This window comes from Oncorhynchus gorbuscha, unplaced genomic scaffold, assembly GCF_021184085.1.
Source record: "Oncorhynchus gorbuscha isolate QuinsamMale2020 ecotype Even-year unplaced genomic scaffold, OgorEven_v1.0 Un_scaffold_390, whole genome shotgun sequence".
In the NCBI taxonomy this organism is placed as follows: Eukaryota; Metazoa; Chordata; class Actinopteri; order Salmoniformes; family Salmonidae; genus Oncorhynchus; species Oncorhynchus gorbuscha.
In genome coordinates, this window is record NW_025745238.1 from 451,002 (window position 1) to 475,822 (window position 24,821).

A 24,821-nucleotide genomic window follows, 5' to 3' on the forward strand; every position below is an offset into this window, starting at 1 on the left:
CTCGAACTTCCGTGATGCATATAAAGCCCTCCAGCGCCCGTCCTTTGGCAAATCTGACCATGAATATGTTTTGTTGCTCCCAGCCTATAGACAGAAACTAAACGAGGAAACGCCCGTGCTCGGGTCAATACAACGCTGGTCTGACCAATCGGATTCCACGCTTCAAGATTGCTTTCCATCCATCAGACTGTTAAACAGCCACCACTAACATAGAGAGGCTGCTGCCAACATACAGACTCAAATTTCTGGCCACTCAAATTAATTGGACTTAATTTAGGTATCACTAGTCACTTTAAATAACCCCACTTTAAGAATATTACTCATCTCATATGTATATACTATATTCTATACCATCTACTGCATCTTGCCTATGCCGCAGGCCATCGCTCATCCATATATTTACATGTACATATTCTATTCATCCCTTTACATTTGTCTAATTGTGTGTATAAGGTAGTAAATTTGTTAGATATTACTACATAGTCAGAACTAGAAGCACCAGCATTTTGCTACACTTGCGTTAACATCTGCTAACCATGTGTATGTGACCAATAACATTTTATTTGATCAGTATTGGTACATGGGTCACTTGGCAAGGTGACACACACGAACGAGACTGCTGTATTTTAGCTTTGGCGTCTTGTGTTTCTGCCGTCTCAGCTTTATCAAGATACGACTGACTAGAAATGTAATTGTGCTTGAAGGCATGTTTGGACTCGATCCCCTTCTCAAATAGTCAGTTCAAACTGGGTTATGTGGAGTCAGTGTATGAGTGTAGCTAACCACTTTGTGTTTCTCTCCTTCCAGGGCTCCAGAGATCATCCTGGGCCTGCCCTTCTGTGAAGCTATCGACATGTGGTCCCTGGGCTGTGTGATCGCTGAGCTCTTCCTGGGCTGGCCCCTCTACCCAGGGGCCCTGGAGTATGACCAGGTAAATACGCCTGTTATAAAGAAGTGTATTGTTACATTACTGTACACCCTCCTCTGAGGCTCACTGGTCCAGATCTTAAGAACTGTAGACCTCCTCCCTCTTCTTCCTTTTCCTCCTGCTATTCCCTTCACATCTTCTCATTCGCTCCTCCTTGAAGTTCCTTTATCTCCTCCTTCTCCTTGAAGTTCCTTTATCTCCTCCTTCTCCTTGAAGTTCCTTTATCTCATCCTACTCCTTGAAGTTAATTTCTCCTCGAAGTTAATTTCTCCTCCTTCTCCTTGAAGTTAATTTCTCCTCCTTCTCCTTGAAGTTAATTTCTCCTCCTTCTCCTTGAAGTTAATTTCTCCTCGAAGTTAATTTCTCCTCGAAGTTAATTTCTCCTCGAAGTTAATTTCTCCTCGAAGTTAATTTCTCCTCGAAGTTAATTTCTCCTCGAAGTTAATTTCTCCTCGAAGTTAATTTCTCCTCCTTCTCCTTGAAGTTAATTTCTCCTCCTTCTCCTTGAAGTTAATTTCTCCTCCTTCTCCTTGAAGTTAATTTCTCCTCGAAGTTAATTTCTCCTCCTTCTCCTTGAAGTTAATTTCTCCTCCTTCTCCTTGAAGTTAATTTCTCCTCCTTCTCCTTGAAGTTAATTTCTCCTCCTTCTCCTTGAAGTTAATTTCTCCTCCTTCTCCTTGAAGTTAATTTCTCCTCCTTCTCCTTGAAGTTAATTTCTCCTCCTCTCCTTGAAGTTCCTTTATCTCCTCCTTCCTTTTTCTTCTCACTCGCTCACGCACGCTCTTTTTAGTCTACTGTCCTCCTCCATCTCCTCCTCTCCACTTTCCTCTGGCATTTGTTCTCTCTAGCTGAGTGAAGTCTGTCTAGCCCTTCCCACTGTACTCTAACAGTGTGTGTTGATGCTATGAGGTGATTGCTTGTATTAGGACATGGACTCAGACCTCCCACTCCTCCGTAGCCCTGTTATTAACGCTTTACTCCTGCTGGGTTCTCAGGATGATCGGGCTGAATCCTGCAGTGACCTGTGGAAAAGGGAGGGGGAGGCACTGGAAACGAGGAATGGAAGGGAGAGGGGAGGAGAAGGAGATAAAGGATAATATACTGTACTGGGACTGCTTGAGGCAGCAGGGGGAGATTTAGAAAGGGAGAGCGAGTTTGGAAGAGGAAATATTGATGAAGAAATAAATTAACATAGTGTGTGGGAATGAATTGAGAGGGTAGAGAAGAGTGAGAGACGGAGGAGGGGAGTGACAGGCAGCGACAGGCCCAGATTAGTGCCGTATTTCCTGGCCACCTCCGGCGGGGGAGGGCTCCCCTGTGCATGTGCCAGTGGCAGGGCGGAGGTGTGGATGGTCTCTCCCAATGACTGATGGCATAGCAGGCTGGAGGTGATGGATCCCCCCCAGCGGAGCCCTGAACAGCAGCTGCCCAGAGTTAAATGAGTCTGGGGCTTACGTTGAACGGCTTTCCCCCGCCCTGGAGACCCATCCACAGCAAGCCTTTCAGTCCAGCCCCAACCTTTCCTATACATTACCCTGCAGTACACCCCCTGAGCCCCCTCTGCAGACGGACTGTGTCCTCGCCAAAGTATTTTTACTTCCCAGCATCATTTTTCACGCTTTCTGCTCCGGCCCAGAGGCAGGAGGGATAACTCAACACCTCCCGAAGAGATTTGACTTGAGCACGGCAGCACTAAATGTAATTCATCTGTTTTTATAGGGGCAGATCACAATGTCCCAAAGCTGCATTACACAGACAGAACCTTGGTGGAGCCTCTCCTAGGGAGTGAACCAACGACAGGCCTGACCGCTGGTGCCGGAGGCCTGACCGCTGGTGCCGGAGGCCTGACCGCTGGTGCCGGAGGCCTGACCGCTGGTGCCGGAGGCCTGACCGCTGGTGCCGGAGGCCTGACCGAAAGCCTCTCGAAGAGATTAGAGGAAAGAAGGAGATACAGAGTGTGAAGCCAAGGAGCAGGGAGGAGATACAGAGTGTGAAGCCAAGGAGCAGGGAGGAGATACGGAGTGTGAAGCCAAGGAGCAGGGAGGAGATACGGAGTGTGAAGCCAAGGAGCAGGGAGGAGATACGGAGTGTGAAGCCAAGGAGCAGGGAGGAGATACGGAGTGTGAAGCCAAGGAGCAGGGAGGAGATACGGAGTGTGAAGCCAAGGAGCAGGGAGGAGATACGGAGTGTGAAGCCAAGGAGCAGGGAGGAGATACGGAGTGTGAAGCCAGGAGCAAGGAGGAGATACGGAGTGTGAAGCCAAGGAGCAGGGAGGAGATACGGAGAAGCCAAGGAGCAGGGAGGAGATGTGAAGCCAAGGAGCAGGGAGGAGATACGGAGTGTGAAGCCAAGGAGCAGGGAGGAGATACGGAGTGTGAAGCCAAGAAGCAGGGAGGAGATACGGAGTGTGAAGCCAAGGAGCAGGGAGGAGATACACAGAAAAATGATAGATAAAGGGAGAGCACTAAATAAGAGAGGATTGAAAAAGGGGATTCATGGTGGGAGTAGTTGGGTCTGTTCTTATTAGATTTCTCCATCGTTGTATCACTATACCACTATGTTACTACCGCCACTGACCAAATGCTGTTACGAACGCCACTGACCAACCGCTCTTACGAACGCCACTGACCTACCGCTACGTTACTGACGCCACTGACCTACCGCTACGTTACTGACGCCACTGACCTACCGCTACGTTACTGACGCCACTGACCTACCGCTACGTTACTGACGCCACTGACCTACCGCTACGTTACTGACGCCACTGACCTACCGCTACTGACGCCACTGACCTACCACTACGTTACTGACGCCACTGACCTACCGCTGCTTTACTGACGCCACTGACCTACCGCTACGTTACTGACGCCACTGACCTACCGCTACGTTACTGACGCCACTGACCTACCGCTACGTTACTGACGCCACTGACCTACCGCTACGTTACTACCGCCACTGACCTACCACAGTTACGATCGCCACTGACCTACCACTACGTTACTGACGCCACTGACCTACCGCTACGTTACTACCGCCACTGACCTACCACAGTTACGATCGCCACTGACCTACCGCTACGTTACTGACGCCACTGACCTACCACTGTTACTGCCACTGACCTACCGCTACGTTACTGACGCCACTGACCTACCGCTACGTTACGCTACGTTACTGACGCCACTGACCTACCGCTACGTTACTGACGCCACTGACCTACCGCTACGTTACTGACGCCACTGACCTACCGCTACGTTACTGACGCCACTGACCTACCACAGTTACGATCGCCACTGACCTACCGCTACGTTACTGACGCCACTGACCTACCGCTACGTTACTGACGCCACTGACCTACCGCTACGTTACTGACGCCACTGACCTACCGCTACGTTACTGACGCCACTGACCTACCGCTACGTTACTGACGCCACTGACCTACCGCTACGTTACGGACGCCACTGACCTACCGCTACGTTACGGACGCCACTGACCTACCACTACGGTACTACCGCCACTGACCTACAGTCTCTCTCTCTCTCTGGCCAGCTATCTTCTAGTGTACGCCCCTCAGTCAGTTATCATGCCCATGCCCTGTGGGTGTTCACATGGACATTAACAGGTGTACTTTAATCCATGCCCTTCGACACTAACCCCCCCCCAGGGTGTAGAGTGTCACCATGGGCCACGGGGGCAAGATGACTGGAGCCAAAGGGGCTGCCATCACCCCTCACTCCCAGCATGGGGTCTAGTTCCATCCCACACAGCAGAATGTATTTATAACCCTACTCCTTGCCTCTTCCTCCTTCTCTCACCTCTCAGCCACGTCGAACCTTCTTTCAACATTTGGGCAATGTTTCAACAACCGTGATATATATGGCGCTATAGGATAGGACCCTGGTAGTGTCCCCAATCAGCTCCCTCTTTCTCTACCTTTCTCTCTCTCTACCTCTCTCTCCCTCTTTCTCTCTCTCTACCTTTCTCTTTCTCCCTCTTTCTCTCTCTCCCTCTTTCTCTCTCTCCCTCTTTCTCTCTATACCTCTCTCTATACCTCTCTCTACCGCTCTCTCTACCTCTTTATCTCTATACCCCTCTCTATACGTCTCTCTACCTCTTTCTCTCTCTACCTCTTTCTCTTTCTCTCTCTACCTCTTTCTCTCTCTCTCTACCTCTTTCTCTCTCTCTCTACCTCTTTCTCTCTCTCTCTACCTCTTTCTCTCTCTCTCTACCTCTTTCTCTCTCTCTCTACCTCTTTCTCTCTCTCTCTACCTCTTTCTCTCTCTCTCTACCTCTTTCTCTCTCTCTCTACTCTCTCTCTCTCTCTCTCTCTCTCTCTCTCTACTCTCTCTCTCTCTCTCTCTCTCTCTCTCTCCTCTCTCCCTCTCTCTCTCTCCCCGTTCTCTCTCTACCTCTCTCTCTCCCTCTTTCTCTCTCTACCTCTCTCTCTCCCTCTTTCTCTCTCTACCTCTCTCTCTACCTCGCTCTCTCTCTCTACCTCTCTCTACCTCGCTCTCTCTCTCCCTCTCTCTCTCTCTCCCTCTTTCTCTCTCTACCTTTCTCTCTGTCTGTATTGTACTGCAGGGATGGTTTTGTATGGTGGGTTGTTTTCGTCCTAGGAAGGCTGCAGTGAAACACCTTCCAGGAAAATACGTTTTTCCCTTCAGAGAGGAATTCTTCTCACTCGCACGTAGACATGCACATACACATGCACTCGCACATGAGGAGGAGGGCGGGCATAGCGAGATGAGGAGGAGGGCGTGCAATAGAGAGATGAGGAGGAGGGCGTGCAATAGAGAGATGAGGAGGAGGGGTCCCTCAATAGAGAGATGAGGAGGAGGGGCAATAGAGAGATGAGGAGGAGGAGAGATGAGGAGGAGGGCGGTAATAGAGAGATGAGGAGGGCGGTCAATAGAGAGATGAGGCGGTATTGTAGAGAGATGAGGAGGGGGGGGCGGTTTAGAGAGATGAGGAGGAGGAGAGGATGAGGAGGAGGGCGGTCCAGAGAAAGGAGGAGGGCGGTCCAATAGAGAGATGAGGAGGAGGGCGTGCAATAGAGAGATGAGGAGGAGGGCGTGCAATAGAGAGATGAGGAGGAGGGCGTGCAATAGAGAGATGAGGAGGAGGGCGGGCAATAGAGAGATGAGGAGGAGGGCGGGCAATAGAGAGATGAGGAGGAGGGCGGGCAATAGAGAGATGAGGAGGAGGAGGGCGGGCAATAGAGAGATGAGGAGGAGGGCGGGCAATAGAGATGAGGAGGAGGGGGCGGGCAATAGAGAGATGAGGAGGAGGGCGGGCAATAGAGAGATGAGGAGGAGGGCGGGCAATAGAGAGATGAGGAGGAGGGCGGGCAATAGAGAGATGAGGAGGAGGGCGGGCAATAGAGATGAGGAGGAGGGCGGGCAATAGAGAGATGAGGAGGAGGGCGGGCAATAGAGAGATGAGGGCGGGCAATAGAGAGATGAGGAGGAGGAGGGCGGGCAATAGAGAGATGAGGAGGAGGAGGGCGGGCAATAGAGAGATGAGGAGGAGGAGGGCGGGCAATAGAGAGATGAGGAGGAGGAGGGCGGGCAATAGAGAGATGAGGAGGAGGGCGGGCAATAGAGAGATGAGGAGGAGGGCGGGCGGGCAATAGAGAGATGAGGGAGAGATGAGGGGAGGGCAATAGAGAGATGAGGGCGGGCAGGAGATGAGGGCGGGCAATAGAGAGGGCGGGCAATAGAGATGAGGGCGGGCAATAGAGAGAGAGGAGAGAGATGAGGGGGCAATGAGGGCGCGCAATAGGGGAGGGCGGGCAATAGAGAGATGAGGGCGGCAATAGGGGATAGAGAGAGGAGGGGGGCAATAGGGGGAGAGAGATGAGGGAGAGGAGGAGGGCGGAGGGAGAGGAGGAGGCAATAGAGGGAGAGGAGGAGGGCGCGCAATGAGGGAGAGGAGGAGGGCGGGCAATAGAGAGGAGGGCGGGCAATAGAGGGAGAGGAGGGCGCGCAATAGGGGAGAGGAGGAGGGCGCGCAATAGAGGAGAGATGAGGGCGGGAGAGAGAGGAGGGGGGATGGGCAATAGAGGGAGAGGAGGGCGCGCAATAGAGGGAGAGGAGGAGGGCGCGCAATAGAGGGAGAGGAGGAGGGCGCGCAATAGAGGGAGAGGAGGAGGGCGCGCAATAGAGGGAGAGGAGGAGGGCGCGCAATTGAGGGAGAGGAGGAGGGCGCGCAAGTGAGGGAGGGGGAGGAGGAGGGCGCGCAATTGAGGGAGAGGAGGAGGGCGCGCAATTGAGGGAGAGGAGGAGGGCGCGCAATAGAGGGAGTGTGAGAAAGAGAGTGTGACACTGAGGCAGCAGTGTTTTATGAAGAGCTGTTTTAAGGCCACAGTGGGTGAGGTGTACTGCTGCAGACACTACATGTTAATGTCAAGTCTTCATAGGAAGATGGTAACACCATGATGTCAGCACGAGGAATGGCAATGAGACCACTCCTTCGTCTCTGCTCTACCACCATCCCTCCCTCCCACACATGTACATACACGCACATCAACTGCACACACAAACACACTGGATGTGAACCTGGGTACACATCCTGTTTTTCTTCATTTCTCTGGCATTTGTCTCAGATGTTCTGACATATTTCATCCCTTCTCCATTACCAAGTCACACTTGACATACAGTGCATTCAGAAAGTGTTCAGACCCCTTGACTTTTTCCACATGTTGTTAAGTTACAGCCATATTCTAAAATGGATGAAATTGTTTTTCCCCCTCCCTCATCAATCTACACACAATACCCCATAATGACAAAGCAAAAACAGGTTTTTGAATATTTCTCAAATGTACAAAAAAATTACAAACTGAAATATCACATTTACTTAAGTATTCAGACCCTTTACTCAGTACTTTGTTGAAGCACCTTCTTTGGCAGCTATTACAGCCTCAAGTCTTCTTGGGTATGACGCTACAAGCTTGGCACACCTGTATTTGGGGAGTTTCTTCCATTCTTCTCTGTAGATCCTCTCAAGCTCTGTCATGTTGGATGGGAAGCATCGCTGCACAGCTTTTTCAGGTCTCTCCAGGGATGTTCAATTGGGTTCAAATCCGGGCTCTGGCTGGGGCCACTCAAGGACTTTCAGAGACATGTCTCGAAGCCACTTCTGCGCTGTCTTGGCTGTGTGCTTATGGTTGTTTTTCTGTTGGAATGTGAACCTTCACCCCAGTCTGAGGTTCTGAGCACTCTGGAGCAGGTTTTCAGGATCTTTCTGTGCTTTACTCCATCTTTCCCTCGATCCTAACTAGTCTTTCATTCTCTGCCGCTGAAAAACATCCCCACAGCATGATGCTGACACCACCATGCTTCACCGTAAGGATGGTATTGGCCAGATGATGAGCAGTGATTGGTTTCCTCCAGACGTGGCTCTTGGATTTCAGACCAAAGAGTTCAATCTTGGTTTCATCAGACCAGGGAATCTTGTTTCTCATGGCAAACCCCAAAGCGGGCTGTCATGTGCCTTTTTTACTAAGGAGTTGCTTCCGTCTGGCCACTTTACCATAAAGGCCTGATTGGTGGAGTGCTGCAGATGTTTGTACTTCTGAAAGGTTCTTCCATCTCCAAAGAGGAACTCTGGAGCTCTGTAAGTGACCATCGGGTTCTTGGTCACCTCCCTGACCAAGGCCCTTCTCCCCTGATTGCTCAGTTTGGCTGGGAGGCCAGCTCTAGGAAGGGTCTTGGTGGTTCCAAACTTCTTACATTTAAGAATGATGGGAGGCCACTGTGTTCTTGAGGATCTTCAATGCTGCAGACATTTTTTTGGTACCCTTCCCCAGATTTGTGCCTCGACACAATCCTGTCTCTGAGCTCTACAGACAATTCCTTCCATCTCTTGGCTTGGGTTTTGCTCTGACATGCACTGTCAACTGTGAGTACTGATATGGATGTGTGTGTCTTTCCAAATCATGTCCAATCAAGTGAATTTACCACAGGTGGACATCTCAAGGATGATCAATGGAAACAGGATGCACCGGAGTTCAATTTCGAGTCCTATAGCAAAGGGTCTGAATACTTATGTAAATAAGTTATTTCTGTTAAAAAAATATTAAATAGATTTTTAAAATCCAGTTTTTCCATTGTCATTGTGGAGTATTGTGTATAGATTGATGAGGACAAGTGCTAGAATCAGGCTGTAACGTAACACATATTGTAAGAAGTGCCGGTACTGAATGCTTCCTGAAAGCATTGTAAGTGCGGTGGAGGACACCACAAATGCCCAAACTCCTCAGCAGTAAACAAAGAACAGAAAAAACAGGACAAGGCCTGTAATTACACTCGCGAAAACATTCCATTATTTGGTTTTTCCTTTGGTGGAAAAAAATGCGAAGAGAGCTTTCCGAATACACTGCATGTCCTCCTTCCCCATTACCAAGTCAGACTTGACATATTTCCTCCTTCCCCATTACCAAGTCAGACTTGACATATTTCCTCCTTCCCCATTACCAAGTCAGACTTGACATATTTCCTCCTTCCCCATTACCAAGTCAGACTTGACATATTTCCTCCTTCCCCATTACCAAGTCAGACTTGACATATTTCCTCCTTCCCCATTACCAAGTCAGACTTGACATATTTCCTCCTTCCCCATTTACCAAGTCAGACTTGACATATTTCCTCCTTCCCCATTTACCAAGTCAGACTTGACATATTTCGTCCTTCCCCATTTACCAAGTCAGACTTGACATATTTCCCTTTATTTACAAGTCAGACTTGAATCCTTCCCCATTTACCAAGTCAGACTTGACATATTTCGTCCTTCCCCATTTACCAAGTCAGACTTGACATATTTCGTCCTTCCCCATTTACCAAGTCAGACTTGTCCTTCCCCATTTACCAAGTCAGACTTGACATATTTCGTCCTTCCCCATTTACCAAGTCAGACTTGACATATTTCGTCCTTCCCCATTTACCAAGTCAGACTTGACATATTTCGTCCTTCCCCATTTACCAAGTCAGACTTGACATATTTCGTCCTTCCCCATTACCAAGTCAGACTTGGCATATTTCGTCCTTCCCCCATTTACCAAGTCAGACTTTACATATTTCCTCCTTCCCCATTACCAAGTCAGACTTGACATATTTCCTCCTTCCCCATTACCAAGTCAGACTTGACATATTTCCATCTGGTTTGCAGACAGGAAGAGAATACCTTTAACACTGAATGGCTGAGAGGGACATAACTGTAAACACATACAGACCTTGGGTCCTCATGCTCATGCTGGCAGGGTTCACCAGAGGCCATCTGATAAGAACAGTGTGTTTTATTAACTAGTGATGGTTGTAGCCTGCTGGTTGTGGGTTCAGAGGGAGAGGTCAAGACTTGTCTCTGTGTACAGGACACTTGAGGGATCCAACTGAGAGTTTATTTTTTTTGAATTGGTAAGATGTTAATCCTAGATGTATTGACGTGACTAAGTGGAGCTACACACACACCTCTTTATGTTTATATCATCTCGTCTCTATAATTGATTTTCTGTCTGTGCGTCTGCTTTGGCATTTAGATCCATATGAGGTTAGATGATATTTTCTTATTTAAAAGATATGGTAGGTGAAACCTTGAAAGCTGGAAGTCATTGAATTTGAGCCCAAACAGGCAGGGTTAAGCCTGTCCAAGACCCAGAGTCCCAGAGAGGATAGTTTAGGGGCTAGTGCCCTGCAGTCTCAAGAATGCCAACACAGCCCTCGTTCCTCTCCCCTAGCCCTTCTCAAACACAACTCCTCCACCCCAGTGGAATGCTGACGCGCCCCTCTTGCCCTCCTCTTGCCCTCCTCTTGCCCTCCTCTCGCCCTCCTCTCGCCCTCCTCTCGCCCTCCTCTCGCCCTCCTCTCGCCCTCCTCTCGCCCTCCTCTCGCCCTCCTCTCGCCCTCCTCTCGCCCTCCTCTCGCCCTCCTCTTGCCCTCCTCTCGCCCCCAAGGCAGCACTAAGCCTCTAATGGATGTTTTCCCTGACACCTTGGTGTGACTGACGTCAGACAGGCCTCTCTACAACTGTTCTCATAAACCTCCCTGTTCTTTATCCCACCACCCAGTAGATAGACACAGACAGAATCATCCCACCACCCAGTAGGTAGACACAGACAGAATCATCCCACCACCCAGTAGGTAGACACAGACAGAATCATCCCACCACCCAGTAGGTAGACACAGACAGAATCATCCCACCACCCAGTAGGTAGACACAGACAGAATCATCCCACCACCCACCCAGTAGGTAGACACAGACAGAATCATCCCACCACCCAGTAGATAGACACAGACAGAATCATCCCACCACCCAGTAGGTAGACACAGACAGAATCATCCCACCACCCAGTAGGTAGACACAGACAGAATCATCCCACCACCCAGTAGGTAGACACAGACAGAATCATCCCACCACCCAGTAGGTAGACACAGACAGAATCATCCCACCACCCAGTAGGTAGACACAGACAGAATCATCCCACCACCCAGTAGGTAGACACAGACAGAATCATCCCACCACCCAGTAGGTAGACACAGACAGAATCATCCCACCACCCAGTAGGTAGACACAGACAGAATCATCCCACCACCCAGTAGGTAGACACAGACAGAATCATCCCACCACCCAGTAGGTAGACACAGGCAGAATCATCCCACCACCCAGTAGGCAATGTTTATCATAGAAGAATGTAGCCAGATACATTTCCACCTTTTTTCTTGAAATTGAGCGTTGCATTTGAACTTTATACCGGAGAAAAACTACACTGGAGGAAATGACCTGCTGGTGATCCAATGACGAGCAAATACACTCCATCTGAGTGGAGAAGTGCAACTGAAGCATGAAATGACTCCTTTTACATTCATGATTTGGAGCGAATCCTGACTGAAGTTGAGCAGAATTTACAGTAAGAAGCCTTTTAGATTTGCGTTTACATAACGCAGCAAGATGTTTTATCTGCGTCTCATCTTTCCCTTTCTGTGTGAAACGCAGAATCCTGAGTCAACACGACCCCATGCAGGCAGCGGCATACAGTCATACTCCCTCTCTCCAGCTAGGGCCCTGATCACGGACACACCCACATGTAACTGGTGTGAAATGGCTCCCTAGTTAGCGGGGTGCGCGCTAGTAGCGTTTCAATCGGTGACGTAACTCTCTCGGAGACCTTCAGGTAGTTGTTTCCCTTGCTCTAAGGCTTTTGTGTAGCGATAGGTAATGATGCTTTGATGGTGACTTGTCGATGAGGCCCCCCCCCCCCCCGCACATCACTCAATCCCAGGGTCCCATTCCCCCCCGCACGTCACTCATTCCCAGGGTCCCCCCCCCCCCCCCCCCCCCCCGCACGTCACTCATTCTCAGGGTCTCACCCCCCTCACGTCACTCATTCGCAGCCCCCCGCACGTCACTCATTCTCAGGGTCGCCCCCTGCACGTCACTCATTCTCAGGGTCGCCCCCGCACGTCACTCATTCCCAGGGTCCCACTCCCCCGCACGTCACTCATTCCCAGGGTCCACCCCCCCCCCCCGCACGTCACTCATTCCCAGGGTCCCCCCGTCCCCCCCGCACGTCACTCATTTCCAGGGTCCCACTCCCCCGCACGTCACTCATTCCCAGGCCCCCCCGCACGTCACTCACTCCCAGGGTCCCACTCCCCCGCACGTCACTCATTCCCAGGCCCCCCCGCACGTCACTCATTCCCAGGGTCCCACTCCCCCCGCACGTCACTCGTTCCCAGGGTCCCACTCCCCCGCACGTCACTCATTCCCAGGGTCCCACTCCCCCCGCACGTCACTCATTCCCAGGGTCCCACTCCCCCCGCACGTCACTCATTCCCAGGGTGATGGTAGTGTGAGACTCTTGTGCATAACCTGAATGTCAACGTCATGTATTACCACTAGGTAATGACTGTGTTCTCGGGATGTGTGAGGCTGGAGAAGGGGTCAGCACCTGGGCTTGAAGGTGGGGGACTGTGGGTATGGGAGGAGTGGGTAGGACTGGGCAGTTTACAGTGGAATAAGGCACCGCAGGAATGGAGAAGAGAACTGTGCTGGGATGTTCAGACTGTATGATGTTATGGTAATATTATGGTGGTGAAATGGTAATATTGAACTGTTCTTTCCCCTTCTGTTACAGTCATAGCATACAGGGAATGTTCTTTCCCCTTCTGTTAGTCATAGTATACAGGGAATGTTCTTTTCCCTTCTGTTAGTCATAGCATACATGGAATGTTCTTTCCCCTTCTGTTAGTCATAGCATACAGGGAATGTTCTTTCCCCTTCTGTTACAGTCATAGCATACAGGGAATGTTCTTTCCCCTTCTGTTACAGTCATAGTATACAGGGAATGTTCTTTCCCCTTCTGTTACAGTCATTTACATTTACATTTAAGTCATTTAGCAGACGCTCTTATCCAGAGCGACTTACAAATTGGTGCATTCACCTTATGACATCCAGTGGAACAGTCACTTTACAATAGTGCATCTAAATCTTAAAGGGGGGGAGAGGGAATACTTATCCTATCCTAGGTATTCCTTAAAGAGGTGGGGTTTCAGGTGTCTCCGGAAGGTGGTGATTGACTCCGCTGTCCTGGCGTCGTGAGGGAGTTTGTTCCACCATTGGGGGGCCAGAGCAGCGAACAGTTTTGACTGGGCTGAGCGGGAGCTGTACTTCCTCAGTGGTAGGGAGGCGAGCAGGCCAGAGGTGGATGAACGCAGTGCCCTTGTTTGGGTGTAGGGCCTGATCAGAGCCTGGAGGTACTGAGGTGCCGTTCCCCTCACAGCTCCGTAGGCAAGCACCATGGTCTTGTAGCGGATGCGAGCTTCAACTGGAAGCCAGTGGAGAGAACGGAGGAGCGGGGTGACGTGAGAGAACTTGGGAAGGTTGAACACCAGACGGGCTGCGGCGTTCTGGATGAGTTGAAGGGGTTTAATGGCACAGACACTACACTGATCGAGTCGCCCAGCCAACAGCGAGTTGCAGTAATCCAGACGGGAGATGACAAGTGCCTGGATTAGGACCTGCGCCGCTTCCTGTGTGAGGCAGGGTCGTACTCTGCGGATGTTGTAGAGCATGAACCTACAGGAACGGGCCACCGCCTTGATGTTGGTTGAGAACGACAGGGTGTTGTCCAGGATCACACCAAGGTTCTTAGCGCTCTGGGAGGAGGACACAATGGAGTTGTCAACCGTGATGGCGAGATCATGGAACGGGCAGTCCTTCCCCGGGAGGAAGAGCAGCTCCGTCTTGCCGAGGTTCAGCTTGAGGTGGTGATCCGTCATCCACACTGATATGTCTGCCAGACATGCAGAGATGCGATTCGCCACCTGGTCGTCAGAAGGGGGAAAGGAGAAGATTAGTTGTGTGTCGTCTGCATAGCAATGATAGGAGAGACCATGTGAGGTTATGACAGAGCCAAGTGACTTGGTGTATAGCGAGAATAGGAGAGGGCCTAGAACAGAGCCCTGGGGGACACCAGTGGTGAGAGCGCGTGGTGAGGAGACAGATTCTCGCCACGCCACCTGGTAGGAGCGACCTGTCAGGTAGGACGCAATCCAAGCGTGAGCCGCGCCGGAGATGCCCAACTCGGAGAGGGTGGAGAGGAGGATCTGATGGTTCACAGTATCGAAGGCAGCCGATAGATCTAGAAGGATGAGAGCAGAGGAGAGAGAGTTAGCTTTAGCAGTGCGGAGCGCCTCCGTGATACAGAGGAGAGCAGTCTCAGTTGAATGACTAGTCTTGAAACCTGACTGATTTGGATCAAGAAGGTCATTCAGAGAGAGATAGCGGGAGAGCTGGCCAAGGACGGCACGTTCAAGAGTTTTGGAGAGAAAAGAAAGAAGGGATACTGGTCTGTAATTGTTGACATCGGAGGGATCGAGTGTAGGTTTTTTCAGAAGGGGTGCAACTCTCACTCTCTTGAAGACGGAAGGGACGTAGCCAGCGGTCAGTGATGAGTTGATGAGCGAGGTGAGGTAAGGGAGGAGGTCTCCGGAAATGGTCTGGAGAAGAGGGGAGGGGATAGGGTCAAGCGGGCAGGTTGTTGGGCGGCCGGCCATCACAAGACGCGAGATTTCATCTGGAGAGAGAGGGGAGAAAGAGGTCAGAGCACAGGGTAGGGCAGTGTGAGCAGAACCAGCGGTGTCGTTTGACTTAGCAAACGAGGATCGGATGTCGTCGACCTTCTTTTCAAAATGGTTGACGAAGTCGTCTGCAGAGAGGGAGGAGGGGGGGGAGGAGGATTCAGGAGGGAGGAGAAGGTGGCAAAGAGCTTCCTAGGGTTAGAGGCAGATGCTTGGAATTTAGCGTGGTAGAAAGTGGCTTTAGCAGCAGAGACAGAGGAGGAAAATGTAGAGAGGAGGGAGTGAAAGGATGCCAGGTCCGCAGGGAGGTGAGTTTTCCTCCATTTCCGCTCGGCTGCCCGGAGCCCTGTTCTGTGAGCTCGCAATGAGTCATCGAGCCACGGAGCGGGAGGGGAGGACCGAGCCGGCCTGGAGGATAGGGGACATAGAGAGTCAAAGGATGCAGAGAGGGAGGAGAGGAGGGTTGAGGAGGCAGAATCAGGAGATAGGTTGGAGAAGGTTTGAGCGGAGGGAAGAGATGATAGGATGGAAGAGGAGAGAGTAGCGGGGGAGAGAGAGCGAAGGTTGGGACGGCACGATACCATCCGAGTAGGGGCAGTGTGGGAGGTGTTGGATGAGAGCGAGAGGGAAAAGGATACAAGGTAGTGGTCGGAGACTTGGAGGGGAGTTGCAATGAGGTTAGTGGAAGAACAGCATCTAGTAAAGATGAGGTCGAGCGTATTGCCTGCCTTGTGAGTAGGGGGAGGGTGAGAGGGTGAGGTCAAAAGAGGAGAGGAGTGGAAAGAAGGAGGCAGAGAGGAATGAGTCAAAGGTAGACGTGGGGAGGTTAAAGTCGCCCAGAACTGAGAGGAGCCGTCCTCAGGAAAGGAGCTTATCAAGGCATCAAGCTCATTGATGAACTCTCCGAGGGAACCTGGAGGGCGATAAATGATAAGGATGTTAAGCTTGAAAGGGCTGGTAACTGTGACAGCATGGAATTCAAAGGAGGCGATAGACAGATGGGTAAGGGGAAAAGAGAGAATGACCACTTGGGAGAGATGAGGATCCCGGTGCCACCACCCCGCTGACCAGAAGCTCTCGGGGTGTGCGAGAACACGTGGGCGGACGAAGAGAGAGCAGTAGGAGTAGCAGTGTTGTCTGTGGTGATCCATGTTTCCGTTAGTGCCAAGAAGTCGAGGGACTGGAGGGAGGCATAGGCTGAGATGAACTCTGCCTTGTTGACCGCAGATCGGCAATTCCAGAGGCTACCTGAGACCTGGAACTCCACGTGGGTCGTGCGCGCTGGGACCACCAGATTAGGGTGGCCGCGGCCACGCGGTGTGGAGCGTTTGTATGGTCTTTGCAGAGAGGAGAGAACAGGGATAAACAGACACATAGTTAACAGGCTACAGAAGAGGCTACGCTAATGCAAAGGAGATTGGAATGACAAGTGGACTACACGTCTCGAATGTTCAGAAAGTTAAGCTACGTAGCAAGAATCTTATTGACTAAAATGATTAAAATGATACAGTACTGCTGAAGTAGGCTAGCTGGCAGTGGGTGCGTTGTTGACACTACACTAATCAAGTCGTTCCGTTGAGTGTAATAGTTTCTACAGTGCTGCTATTCGGGGGCTAGCTGGCTAGCTAGTAGTGTTGTTTACGTTACGTTGCGTTAAAAGAACGACAATAGCTGGCTAGCTAACCTAGAAAATCGCTCTAGGCTACACAATTATCTTTGATACAAAGACGGCTATGTAGCTAGCTATGTAGCTAGCTACGATCAAACAAATCAAACCGTTGTACTGTAATGAAATGAAATGAAAATGTGATACTACCTGTGAATGCGACCGGGTTGTTGAGTTCTATTCAGAAGACGTTGGCTAGCGTTGGCTAGCTGTTGGCTAGCTAGCAGAGTCTCCTACGTTAAGGACGACAAATAGCTGGCTAGCTAACCTCGGTAAATTAAGATAATCACTCTAAGACTACACACTCTAAACCTAAGCAACACAATTATCTTGGAACGAAGATACGAAGACAGCAAAGACAGCTATGTAGCTAGCTAACACTACACTGATCGAGTCGTTCAGTTGAGTGTAATAGTTTTCCCAGTGCAGCTAATCAGTGGACGTTAGCTAGCTGGCTAGTGAAGACTACGTTAGGACAGCGAAATACGATAATTACGCAATTATCTTTGATACAAAGACTGCTATGTAGCTAGCTGAGAAGAAATTGCTAAGATTAGCATACAGGGAATGTTCTTTCCCTTCTGTTACAGTCATAGTATACAGGGAATGTTCTTTCCCCTTCTGTTACAGTCATAGTATACAGGGAATGTTCTCTCCCTTCTGTTACAGTCATAGTATACAGGGAATGTTCTCTCCCTTCTGTTACAGTCATAGTATACAGGGAATGTTCTTTCCCCTTCTGTTACAGTCATAGTATACAGGGAATGTTCTCTCCCTTCTGTTACAGTCATAGTATACAGGGAATGTTCTCTCCCTTCTGTTACAGTCATAGTATACAGGGAATGTTCTTTCCCCTTCTGTTACAGTCATAGCATACAGGGAATGTTCTTTCCCCTTCTGTTACAGTCATAGCATACAGGGAATGTTCTTTCCCTTCTGTTACAGTCATAGTATACAGGGAATGTTCTCTCCCTTCTGTTACAGTCATAGTATACAGGGAATGTTCTCTCCCTTCTGTTACAGTCATAGTATACAGTCATAGTATACAGGGAATGTTCTTTCCCCTTCTGTTACAGTCATAGTATACAGGGAATGTTCTTTCCCCTTCTGTTACAGTCATAGTATACAGGGAATGTTCTTTCCCCTTCTGTTAGTCATAGCATACAGGGAATGTTCTTTCCCAATGCATTTTTCCTTTCTCTATCTCTCTTGCTCAGTCTATCCACGTGTCTTTCTCTTCTATCTCCTCCTTTTCTCTCTTGCTCAGTCTATCCACGTGTCTTTCTCTTCTCTCTTGCTCAGTCTATCCACGTGTCTTTCTCTTCTAATTCCTCCTTTTCTCTCTTGCTCAGTCTATCCACGTGTCTTTCTCTTCTATCTCCTCCTTTTCTCTCTTGCTCAGTCTATCCACGTGTCTTTCTCTTCTCTCCTCCTTTTCTCTCTTGCTCAGTCTATCCACGTGTCTTTCTCTTCTATCTCCTCCTTTTCTCTCTTGCTCAGTCTATCCACGTGTCTTTCTCTTCTATCTCCTTTTCTCTCTTGCTCAGTCTATCCACGCTCATCTCCTCCTTTTCTCTCTTGCTCAGTCTATCCACGTGTCTTTCTCTTCTATCTCCTCCTTTTCTCTCTTGCTCAGTCTATCCACGTGTCTTTCTCTTCTATCTCCTCCTTTTCTCTCTTGCTCAGTCTATCCACGTGTCTTTCTCTTCTATCTCCTCCTTTTCTCTCTTGCTCAGTCTATCCACGTGTCTTTCTCTTCTATCTCCTCCTTTTCTCTCTTGCTCAGTCTATCCACGTGTCTTTCTCTTCTAATTCCTCCTTTTCTCTCTTGCTCAGTCTATCCACGTGTCTTTCTCTCTAATTCCTCCTTTTCTCTCTTGCTCAGTCTATCCACGTGTCTTTCTCTTCTAATTCCTCCTTTTCTCTCTTGCTCAGTCTATCCACGTGTCTTTCTCTTCTAATTCCTCCTTTTCTCTCTTGCTCAGTCTATCCACGTGTCTTTCTCTTCTCTCTTGCTCAGTCTATCCACGTGTCTTTCTCTTCTAATTCCTCCTTTTCTCTCTTGCTCAGTCTATCCACGTGTCTTTCTCTTCTCTCTTGCTCAGTCTATCCACGTGTCTTTCTCTTCTAATTCCTCCTTTTCTCTCTTGCTCAGTCTATCAGTGTCTTTCTCTTCTAATTCCTCCTTTTCTCTCTTGCTCAGTCTATCCATGTGTCTTTCTCTTCTATTTCCTCCTTTTCTCTCTTGCTCAGTCTATCCACGTGTCTTTCTCTTCTATCTCCTCCTTTTCTCTCTTGCTCAGTCTATCCACGTGTCTTTCTCTTCTAATTCCTCCTTTTCTCTCTTGCTCAGTCTATCCACGTGTCTTTCTCTTCTAATTCCTCCTTTTCTCTCTTGCTCAGTCTATCCACGTGTCTTTCTCTTCTATCTCCTCCTTTTCTCTCTTGCTCAGTCTATCCACGTGTCTTTCTCTTCTATCTCCTCCTTTTCTCTCTTGCTCAGTCTATCCACGTGTCTTTCTCTTCTCTCTTGCTCTTCTATCTCCTCCTTTTCTCTCTTGCTCAGTCTATCCACGTGTCTTTCTCTTCTAATTCCTCCTTTTCTCTCTTGCTCAGTCTATTCACGTGTCTTTCTCTTCTATTTCCTCCTTTTCTCTCTTGCTCAGTCTATCCACGTGTCTTTCTCTTCTATCTCCTCCTTTTCTCTCTTGCTCAGTCTATCCACGTGTCTTTCTCTTCTCTCTTGCTCTTCTATCTCCTCCTTTTCTCTCTTGCTCTTCTATCTCCTCCTTTTCTCTCTTGCTCTTCTATCTCCTCCTTTTCTCTCTTGCTCTTCTATCTCCTCCTTTTCTCTCTTGCTCTTCTATCTCCTCCTTTTCTCTCTTGCTCGGTCTATTCACGTCTTTGTTTTTCCCTCTCTTCCTCTTTTCACAGATTCGCTACATTTCTCAGACGCAGGGTTTGCCTGGGGATCATCTGTTGAATGTGGGGACGAAGACGGCACGGTTCTTCTGCAGGGAGTCTGACTCCCCCTACTCAGCATGGCGATTGAAAGTAAGAAGGACCCCTAAGCCCAAACTCCAGCGGAACCCCCCCCCCCCCCAGCACCCTCTCTCAACCATTCCATACACTGACCCCTCCTCTTTCACTCCTCTCCACCAAAACACACACCTCCTAGCCCTCACTGAAAACAAACCTTCATATTATCTCACCATCACCAAACATTCTCCCACCAGAGAAGAAAACCCCAACAAGCATCCTCTTTTTCACCGCTTGAACCAACACTAGAGATAAAGGCTGAAGGCATAAACCAAATCCTTATTGTTCTCCCTGTCTCTCTCTCTCTTTCTCCTCCTGTCTCTCTCTCTTTCTCCTCCTGTCTCTCTCTCTCTCTTTCTCTCCCTGTCTCTCTCTCTTTCTCTCTCTTTCTCTCCCTGTCTCTCTCTCTTTCTCTCCCTGTCTCTCTCTCTCTTTCTCTCCCTGTCTCTCTCTTCTCTCTTTCTCTCCCTGTCTCTCTCTCTTTCTCTCCCTGTCTCTCTCTCTTTCTCTCCCTGTCTCTCTCTCTCTTTCTCTCCCTGTCTCTCTCTCTCTTTCTCTCCCTGTCTCTCTCTCTCTTTCCCTCTCTCTCTCTTTCTCTCTCTCTCTTTCTCTCCCTGTCTCTCTCTCTCTCTTTCTCTCCCTGTCTCTCTCTTTCTCTTTCTCTCCCTGTCTCTCTCTTTCTCTTTCTCTCCCTGTCTCTCTCTTTCTCTTTCTCTCCCTGTCTCTCTTTCTCTCCCTGTCTCTCTTTCTCTCCCTGTCTCTCTCTCTCTCTCTCTCTCCCTGTCTCTCTCTTTCTCTTTCTCTCCCTGTCTCTCTCTTTCTCTTTCTCTCCCTGTCTCTCTTTCTCTCCCTGTCTCTCTTTCTCTCCCTGTCTCTCTCTTCTTTCTCTCCCTGTCTCTCTCTCTCTCTTTCTCTCCCTGTCTCTCTCTTTCTCTTTCTCTCCCTGTCTCTCTCTCTCTCTTTCTCTCCCTGTCTCTCTCTCTCCCTGTCTCTCTCTCTCTCTCCCTGTCTCTCTCTTTCTCTCCCTGTCTCTCTCTCTCCCTGTCTCTCCTTTCTGTCTCTCTCTCTTTCTCTCCCTGTCTCTCTTTCTCTCCCTGTCTCTCTCCTGTCTCTCTCTTTCTCTCCCTGTCTCTCTCTTTCTCTCCCTGTCTCTCTCTTTCTCTCCCTGTCTCTCTCTCTCTCCCTGTCTCTCTCTTTCTCTCCCTGTCTCTCTCTTTCTCTCCCTGTCTCTCTCTTTCTCTCCCTGTCTCTCTCTTTCTCTCCCTGTCTCTCTCTTTCTCTCCCTGTCTCTCTCTTTCTCTCCCTGTCTCTCTTCTTTCTCCCTGTCTCTCTCTTTCTCTCCCTGTCTCTCTCTCTTTCTCTCCCTGTCTCTCTCTTTCTCTCCCTCTCTCTTTCTCTCCCCGTCTCTCTCTCTTTTCTCTCCCTGTCTCTCTCTCTCTTCTCTCTCCCTGTCTCTCTCTTTCTCTCCCTGTCTCTCTCTTTCTCTCCCTGTCTCTCTCTTTCTCTCTGTCTCTCTCTTTCTCTCCCTCTCTCTTCTCTCTCTCTCTCTCTCCCTGTCTCTCTCTTTCTCTCCCTGTCTCTCTCTTTCTCTCCCTGTCTCTCTCTTTCTCTCCCTGTCTCTCTCTTTCTCTCTCCCTGTCTCTCTCTTTCTCTCCCTCCCCGTCTCTCTCTTTCTCTCCCTCCCCGTCTCTCTCCTCTCCCCCGTCTCTCTCTCTCTCCTCTCTCTCTTTCTCTCCCTGTCTCTCTCTCTCTTTCTCTCCCCGTCTCTCTCTCTTTCTCCCCGTCTCTCTCTCTTTCTCTCCCTCCCTGTCTCTCTCTCTCTCTCCCCTCTCTCCCTCCCTGTCTCTCTCTCTCTCTCTCTCTCTCCCCTCTCTCTCTCTCCCCGTCTCTCTCTCTTTCTCTCCCCGTCTCTCTCTCTCTTTCTCTCTCCCGTCTCTCTCTCTCTTTCTCTCCCCCCGTCTCTCTCTCTCTTTCTCTCCCCGTCTCTCTCTCTCTTTCTCTCCCCGTCTCTCTCTCTCTTTCTCTCCCCTGTCTCTCTCTTTCTCCCCCTGTCTCGCGCTCTCTCTTTCTCCCCCTGTCTCTCTCCAGTCGACTGATGAGCATGAGACCGAGACGGGGATGAAATCGAAGGAAGCAAGGAAGTACATCTTCAACTGTTTGGATGACATGGCGCACGTAAGTCTTGTTCCACAGGATGTGGACACCTTCAGCTGTTCTAACTAGACCGTGTTGATGAGTCTCTACTCAGGAAGCCCATGGTCAGATGGTTAGATGACATGGGGCCGTAGATCTGAGAGAGAGGAAGTTCACCTTCAGCTGTTTGACTGAAAAAGCTAGAACATGTACGTACATCTCATTGCTGGAAAAACCCCATTCTCACATCTCTAGTCATATGCTAAGGTTCAGCACCCAACACTTAGTTTGAAAGTAAAGCCTCGGTGAAACCACAGCTGGAAATTCCCTGATAATGAGATCATGGGTTGAACATTTCCCTGCTGATGTTTTTTTGAGTTGGGGGGCAATTACGTAGAGGCGGGGGGGGGGTGACGTGAGAGGCGGGGGGGATGACGTAGAGGCGGGGGGGATGACGTAGAGGCGGGGGGATGACGTAGAGGCGGGGGGGGGGGGGGGTGACGTAGAGGCGGGGGGGATGACGTAGAGGCGGGGGATGACGAGAGGCGGGGGGGGGGGGATGACGAGAGGCGGGGGGGATGACGTAGAGGCGGGGGGGACGTAGAGGCGGGGGGTGACGTAGAGGGGGGGGGGGGGTGACGTAGGGCGGGGGGGGGGGTGACGTAGAGGCGGGGGGGGGACGTAGAGGCGGGGGGGCGACGTAGATGTGTAGAGGGGGGATGACGTGGAGACGGGGGGATGGCGACGTAGAGACGGGGGGATGGCGACGTAGAGACGGGGGGATGACGACGTAGATGTGTAGAGACGGTGGATGTAGAATGCTGTAGATATGAAAAATGCCTCATCGTTCCACTTATCACAATGGTTGGTTTGATGTTTTCACATTTGATAAACTTCTGCAAAATGTCTGGTATTTTTCATTTAGGAAAGGATTATTCCAGCATAGTGACTGTTTATACTGTTTGTCCCTTAACCAAGTCTCCCTTGACTTGTAAAGCTGGTTTAAAACTTCCTGAGGCTCCAGATGAAATGGACACAAACACTGGGAAAGATAACAGATGACCCTGACCTGCCTCTCTCTCCCAGGTCAACTTGGTGATGAATCTGGAAGGTAGTGACCTGTTGGCAGAGAAGGTGGACCGAAGAGAGTTTGTAGGCCTGCTGAAGAGGATGTTGTGGATCGATGCGGAGAAGAGGATCGCCCCCACTGAGGCGCTCAGCCACTCCTTTATGTCCATGCAACACCTGCTCGACTTCCCCCATAGCAACCAGTGAGTTTCCCCCACTGTCTTTCAGGCGGGTTGACCTTTTCGTAGAGAAGAGACATGATGAAACATTTAGTTATTTGTAAAAGGAGGACAAGCATAAAGAATAGCTGGGGCCTGCTGTACTGTGATGAAAATAACTCCAACCCCCTCCTTTCCTCTCCATCAGTGTCAAATCGTGTTTCCACATCATGGACGTTACCCGCTCTCGTCCCGGTCCTTACGACACGCTCAACCGGAACAAAGCCCCCTTCATCAGACCGGTGACCACCACCACCACCACAGTTAACCTGACCGGGCCCTTCAGCAAGATGGCCACCATTCACAACCAAGTAAGTAGCTTCACCACATCAATACAGTAGCCGTCACATGGAGGGAAACATTTCCGTTTATATGAATAGACGGCTATATGACAATGTACCACTGCTAGAGCTGTTAGACTTCATATTAGATTTGAATGGAGACAGTTTTATCAGACAAGTCTTCATTTGAGAAACAGCTAGACCAAGGCGTGTTTTCCCCTGACCCAGACCTCCAGATGGTCGGAGTGGATGACATGGGGCTTTATCGCTTTTTCTGGAAATACATGTCCATCTTTGTCAATACATTAGAAGTCCATTCTCATATCAACTGTTGGTACAATGTGAAGGTGATGGCGTCTGAACCTCATATACCACAAGCCCAATTGAATCAAGTTGATATATGGACACATCCTTCATTCTAGTGCATTTGTGTTCAGTATTTACCCCTGGGGGGGACACAGAATGGGTGGTCTCTAGGAAAGCCTTGTGTGTGTAAAACACATCCGCTCTGATGTAGGTGAACTTTGATTGGTTCCAGTTCCAGGAAGTATTTGGTGGGAAAATGCACCAGATCTCCCAGTATTCACCTCTCAGAATGCTTTGTGTTGACTGTCATGTGTAATGGGGGGGGGCTCCCTGTTCTGTGTCTACTTTTTTTATTGGACTTTCCAGACCTTTGATCATGTTGGATTCAGCCCTGCTCTAATTCCCTGGATTCAATATTGTAGGCCGGGTACAAGAGGTCAGAGCAGTGACCTCTGAACCACATGCTCCTGCTCTGTTCTTTGTTTATTCATAAAGTGTCGGAGAAGGACTGCTGATCTTGGATCAGTTTTGCCTTTTAAATGATTTAATAATATGATTATATGGACAGATCCTAGATCTGTACTCTTACTCTATTCTTGGTGCATACGGTACTGCTGTTTGGCTCAGACTCCAGACAGGCAGGTCGCCATCTACTGGGGATGTGAGGCTAATGTGGATTATATGTTGGAATCTGTCAGACTTATCATACATTAGGAGGTTTTTAATTATGGAGAGTCAAAGTTCTGGTATTTTTTCCTTATTTTCTTCTCAGAAACACTTTCTTTATGAAAATAGTTATTGAGGCACAATTCCCCTTATGTTGTGCTGATGAAATCCCTGTTGATAGACTGTCTGTGTTGATCGAACCCATTAGTTTCTGTAGTAGATGTCCGGGGGCTCATGTCTCTGTGTTGATCTAACCCATTAGTTTCTGTAGTAGATGTCCGGGGGCTCATGTCTCTGTGTTGATCTAACCCATTAGTTTCTGTAGTAGATGTCCGGGGCTCATGTCTCTGTGTTGATCTAACCCATTAGTTTCTGTAGTAGATGTCCGGGGCTCATGTCTCTGTGTTGATCTAACCCATTAGTTTCTGTAGTAGATGTCCGGGGGCT

General features: G+C 49.6%; 1 protein-coding gene across 1 annotated transcript in view; it reads left to right on the plus strand.

The window, feature by feature from the left end:
• LOC124018097 (homeodomain-interacting protein kinase 3-like) overlaps nucleotides 1-24,821 on the plus strand; it is a 92,745-nt gene that overhangs the window by 54,705 nt on the left and 13,219 nt on the right. Inside the window, 5 exon segments of the mRNA XM_046333367.1 lie at nucleotides 808-931; nucleotides 19,598-19,717; nucleotides 21,791-21,877; nucleotides 22,922-23,106; nucleotides 23,270-23,432. Of these exon segments, the coding sequence (XP_046189323.1) occupies nucleotides 808-931; nucleotides 19,598-19,717; nucleotides 21,791-21,877; nucleotides 22,922-23,106; nucleotides 23,270-23,432 (679 nt within the window).